This window comes from Apium graveolens, chromosome 8, assembly GCF_009905375.1.
Source record: "Apium graveolens cultivar Ventura chromosome 8, ASM990537v1, whole genome shotgun sequence".
Classification (NCBI taxonomy): Eukaryota; Viridiplantae; Streptophyta; class Magnoliopsida; order Apiales; family Apiaceae; genus Apium; species Apium graveolens.
In genome coordinates, this window is record NC_133654.1 from 236,788,838 (window position 1) to 236,795,017 (window position 6,180).

Below are 6,180 nucleotides of genomic sequence, written 5' to 3' on the forward strand. Positions count from 1 at the left end.
TAAAAATTATGATGGCTTTAAGTCTTGCAATTGGAGCAAAAGTCTCATCATAGTCAATGTCTTCTGGCTGTGAATAACCCTTTTAAACTAACCTTGCTTTAATGCTTATAAGAATGCCCTCACTGTCAGTCTTGTTTTTGAACAAACGTTTAGTACCAACTACTGATCCGTCTTTTGGTTTTGGTACTAATGTCCAGACTTTGTTCCTTTCAAACTCATTAAGCTCATCTTGCATTGTTGTGATCCAATCAGCATCTTGAAGAGCTTCATCCACCCTCCTAGGTTCAGTTTGAGATAGAAAAGAATGATAGAGATATTCATTTTGAATGTCTTTTCTGGTCTTGACACCACTATCACGATTTCTAATAATTAAGTTAAGAGTGTGTGACTTAGTCCATTTTCTTGCAGAAGGAAGTTGACTTCTTGAAGTAGATCCTCCCCTTGATCCATCAAGCCTCTATTTTTACTTTACTGTGTACCATCATTATGTAAATGAAATCCTTTTAGTGAGTATAACTTCAAGACTGCAGCTTTCTTCTTTAACCTTTGTTTATACCCTGTCTTCAATTCTTCAAATTCTCTGTACTTCAAACATTGTTTATCTTCAATCAATGCTAATACACTGAAATCTTATTGTGGCACTGTCATACTAAAATTCTTAAAACTTCTAAACCCTTGAAAGTCTTTAAACCTTATTCTTCACTGGTGCATGAACATATTAATCAACTTCTTTCAGTGACCTGTAAACAGACTTTAAAACTTCTTCTAATGTTCTCATTCTTTGTATTTGCCTTTTCTTCGTTTCTTCCTGATTTATTGTGTAGACATAGTATTATATACCTGCCCTGTTCTAGCATTGAGTAATCACGTCTACTGTTCATACAGTTGTGCAATCTCACCAACAACCTCTCCCTATTTGATTGTTAAACCTAACAGAAAAATTAATATAGAGGATAACTCAACTAACAACTAGAAAAAGTAAAGTACCAGGACTTGTAAATAATGCTACTAGATTTCTGGATCACATTTTGCATTAACAGATTTCTTGAGTAACTGAAATGAAAGATGCTTGTTCCTCTAGCGCTGAACTGATTTTCAAGTAGTCTCATCTTTATTTTGTTGGTTCTTCAAATATCTTCCAGATAACACTTTTTAGTCTTGAAGTAATCATCAACATCATCTTTTGTACAACCACATTTCCTATTGAGAATCACATATCTCTCTTACTTCTCCTCCTATGAGAGCCAACTACTTCCCTTACGAAAAAAATTGATGAACCAATACCACTTCTTATGATCACTAGGAGATCACCTTCGTTGACCACTTACCCCATTCAATAGGATCTATAGGTAAAAAAAATGGACTCCCCTTTAGGAAAACAACTTCTCCTCTTATGAAGAACAGTGGTGAACCAATACCACTTCTTCTAATCACTATGAAATCACCTTTATTTACCACTTCTCCCGTTCAATATGATCCATAGTTTAAAATAATAGTTTGGTGTACATTTTCTTTACCTTTTCTTTTTCCTTCCACTTATACCCCTTAGTTGAGGAATCCTCTAATATTTCTTATGTAACACCTCTTCCCTTTGGAATAAGAGAAGGAAGGTATTATGTTGTCTGAAGAAGTTCTCATATATAACTTGGTTAGAAAAGAAGTAGAAAGTTGGAGTCTGATCAACCAATTCCTTTTAAATACTACAATAATGGCTTCACCATTGATCATCTGGTTAACCAATTTTCCCGACATCCTTATACCTCCCAACTGTTAGATCACAATTGTTAGGCTCCAGCTATTCGATTCTAATTTGTAAATGTTAGGTCCCTAAGAGTTAGGTCCTGATATTAACAGATTTGGGTCCCTGAAGAATGGAGTTGGGTCTCTAAGAATCATCTTTCGAAAGATCAAACATTAAGAACCATGTTTAGGGAAAAGGGAATAGGATTTGGTGTTTTTCTTTCTTCCTTACATTGAATGTGTGATTTTGTTTCGTGTACCTAAAAAGTGTTTCACTCTTCTCTCCACTCATGTTTACACTCATTCTCACAAGTGTACCACTCCTCTCATGGCTACAAAGTCTAATTGTACCTGCAAGGAAAATCACCTTAGCCATCCTTAAGGAGGTCTCATGTGGTGCAATGGGAGTTTGCAAATCCCCGTTCTTATTAGACTCTTCAGATGAATCCGAGTTATAATCTACAAGTTGCTAATTATTCCTTAAAGATTCCAGATTTGAATTCTAGGAAGGTAAATAATGATCCAAAGAATTTAGCATAAAGATCAAAGTTTCCTTCTAATATCTGTCAAGAAATTTCCTTGTGACTCATCAGGTGAATCTGAATCATTGTCAACAAGTTATCGATCTATGCCTATATCAGACCCACTATCCGCAGATACATTAGGGGGTTTAAGCCTGTGGAGGTAGACACTCATATATGACTATTAGATCAGTATCCTCTCCTAACACCTGTAAAGGCAATTGGTCCATTTAAGAACCTTGAACAATCAAATCTAACCTTAAAATGCTCGAAATTTTTGTTTTCATCAACTCGTCCTCTGTGTGTGTAACCTCACCTTGAGCATCAAGAATTGTTTGTGTTCGAGATGGTAACACTACTTCAGATAACCTGGCTAACAAGCGAATTTCAATAGACGCACCCTGTTGAGAGGATGAATCTAGTAACTGTTGTGCCTTTTCAGCCAATGCATCTTTTTGAGAAGATGTATGGGGGCTAGCAATTGCCTCAGTTTTAATACTACTTGACTTTGTAGGAGACAAAGCTGTTTGGTTGACCTAAGAACCTTCCTTATGTGGTGCACTAAAGCACTTTCTCCCTCACGCTTGTTCATACTTAATTTTAGGGGTAAGAGAGTGTTGGTTAGTTTTGTTTCTATATTTTTCTTTATAGTCTGGGATGGAAGTTGTGGATTTTCAAACTCGTGACTATCAAATAAAAGAAGACCATTGGAGGCCGAACCTGCATCACAGAACATAGAATAATATAGAGATAAAATGCATGTAATTCTTTGAAAAACTTTGTGTGAGTGAAAATTATGCATTTCATCTTTTGATAAAAAAGATGTATTGCAACGCCCTCCAAATCCGAGGTCTAGATTTGAGGGTTACATGCCAAACATAAACATAAACCAACCTGTATAATATATTTGACTAAACATGCCACTGACCTCATCCAACTACTAAGGATCGATCTCAGGTTATGGTTCAAAACAACAACACAAACATAACTATTATTACATTCCAACTTAAAATTCTGAACACCACTCGGATAAGAAACACACTACACTCCAAAATTCTAGTTAAGTTTTACAACTAGTTCAGTTTTTAACATACACATATACTACATAAACTACACCTCAGTAGGTAACTTTAAGCTCTCCTCCTGGATTGGTGTTAGCACTCTTGGTTCCAGAGGGTCCCGTCTTTTCACTCACTTATTTACCATGCGAGTATGAACATGCTTCATTCTCAAGCTTAACTGAAAGATAAATGAAGTAACAACGAGCATGAGCCATAATTGCTCGGCAAGTCCATATTATATAAGAAATGGTATTGACAGTGATCAGCAATAAACTAGACTGGACACAAGAATCAACATATATACTATAACCTGCTGATCAGTCAAGATACATTATGGACCTATTCCCATCCGCATAGACCCACTATTATATCAGGACCCAGGCCTATTCTTACCTTAATAAAATAAAGGGTCCAGTCCATCTGTTGGAAGCTGTCTATGTCAAGAATCAAGAATTGCTATGGAGTCAGAATCTATCAAGAAGCGTCAGGATGTGAAGCCAATGAGGATATGTTTGACAGTCAGGATTTGTGAAGCGCCATGATCTGATGCAGTCAGGATATGCATCAGGATATGAAGACTTTCAGGATATGATTGGATAAGTCAAGACTATAGAATAAATCAGAATCTGCTGATTTATAGGATCATAGTTGATTTACATATGTATAGAAATTAGATAAATTATATTGCAACATATCTTGTAATTGATAGGTATTGATTGTAGATATGTGATATATAAACACAGAATAGGTTATCACTTTGTGGTGTGCTTAACTCGAGTATTTTCATAACCTAACAGCTCTTAAGAATATTGTTCTTGGGAGAGTTTTGTAACAGTTTATTAAACATCAATATAAATTTTTTATTTGATTCACCTGTTCTATATTATTAATACTTTACTTCTGTGATAAATCAATTTATTGGTTAATTGTATCCAACCCCCTTAAACAATTTACCTTACTGGGTAACAAGTGGTATCAGAGCGGTCAAATTACCTTTAATTTGAAAAGATCAAATATGTCTGGAAGTAAGTATGAAAGCATGGAATTCCTATCCTGAAGAAAGCTGATTACTCTACATGGAGAGGAAAGATGTTGATGTTCCTTGACGCTATTGATAATGCATATATTGACATCATCAATAAATGACCTATTTACCCTGAAAAGGTTATTTTCGTGACAGCAACTGTTCCTGAACACTACAGCAGGAAACAGAAATCAGAATGGTCAGATCTTGAGAAGGTTGTAATTCTTAATAATGCAAAAATCAGGAATATTCTGCACAATAGTTTGGACAATGTGATGTCCAACTGGGTGATTGCCTGTAAGACTGCAAAAGAGATATGGAATGCTTTGGAGATACGTTGCCAAGGTACAATGGAAATAAAGAAAAATAAAAGAGTTGTTCTTGTGCAAGAGTATGTACAATTTGATGCCAAGGCTGATGAGTCAATTACTAACATCTATGATCGATTTCTGACGCTGCTGAATGATCTATCATTGGTTAGAAAAGAGTATGATAGGGAAAACTCAAACACCAAGTTTCTGAGAGCTCTTATTGAAGAATGGGATACTCAAGCCTCTATAATCAGGCATCAATATGATCTTGATTTACAGACACTGGATGAAGTCTATGGAATGCTGAAAACCCATGACTTGAAGATTCAATAAAGGAAGAACATGATGGGTCAAAAGATGTAGGTTGTTATGATGGCCTCAACCCTTGGGCCAGGAGTTGACATCACGAACAACAATAAACCATAAATATAAAACAACCAAACTCATAATATTACATAACACGACCCCCTACCAAGATTTTTACCAGGTTTAAGTATGAATAAGGCTACTCAATTATTACACCACTATTTATTTAAGTAAGTCTGATACAAATACACCTATAGCAACTTAACAGACCTACATCTGGTCTAACTTAAACTACCACGTAAGATCCTGATTGAGGAGGATCCGAAACTCTGCCTTGGCAATGATGAACAGGTCTTTTAAGAATCTGCGATATATATAACATTTTTGCAAAGGTGAGTAATCAATTGCACAACAGTACCAATATATGAATAACAGAATCTAAAACATTATGCTAAATAGTTATAGGAAGAGAAATCATAAATCATTCAAGCTTTAAAATCAGTAAAACATGTAAAAATAGATATTGTTAGGAATATGTTGTGAACTTGATGATAAGTTAAACAAAACACCTTAGTAGATTTAACTTAGTAAAATCTGTAACTCTCGATGGATGATCTAATATAGTCCTGACGGATGAGCTTTATAGTCCCGAAGGATGACAATTTGACATCCATCGAGAGTGTAGCTTATGTAACAAATAAGTATTGTAGCACATTTCGGTAAACAACATGTTTTAGTCTAGTAGAATGTATAGAGTTATTTAAGTCATATTGACTACTAGATTGATATGCAGAATAGGTTGACCAATTGTAAATATGAGATGTCTTGTAATTCTGTATAAGTGAAATAGAGTCAAGTGGAAAATAGACTCCCGATGAATGATCTACACGATGGATGATCAACAAAGCTCCCTACGGATAATCATCAAGACTCCTGACGGATGACAAACATAGTCCCGCCGGATTATCAAATTCAAAACAGTTGTTGATAGTGACAACACAGTAACATGTGTTGGGTGTTTGCAAAAGGAATGTGGCAGCCTGTTAAGCAGGATTTTGAGAACAAAGAAGTATTACCATTTCCATGCAAATGTGAAGATATTCAAAGATGCTGGAATTGAGTAGTGAAGCAGCATGGAGTTAGACTAGATATGTTTTGTTTTATTATCTTGTCTTACTGTCATGTAAACTTGGTGATATATAAACCAAGTGTAGCAA

The 6,180-nt window shown here is 35.3% G+C and overlaps 1 protein-coding gene across 1 annotated transcript; it reads left to right on the top strand.

Moving 5' to 3' along the window:
- The first annotated feature begins 4,337 nt into the window (after window positions 1–4,337).
- Window positions 4,338–4,990, top strand: LOC141680462 (uncharacterized). The gene is made up of 2 exons (XM_074486684.1): window positions 4,338–4,347; window positions 4,503–4,990. Exons 1-2 carry the CDS (start codon window positions 4,338–4,340, stop codon window positions 4,988–4,990), a joined length of 498 nt encoding a protein of 165 aa, XP_074342785.1.
- Window positions 4,991–6,180: the final 1,190 nt, after the last annotated feature.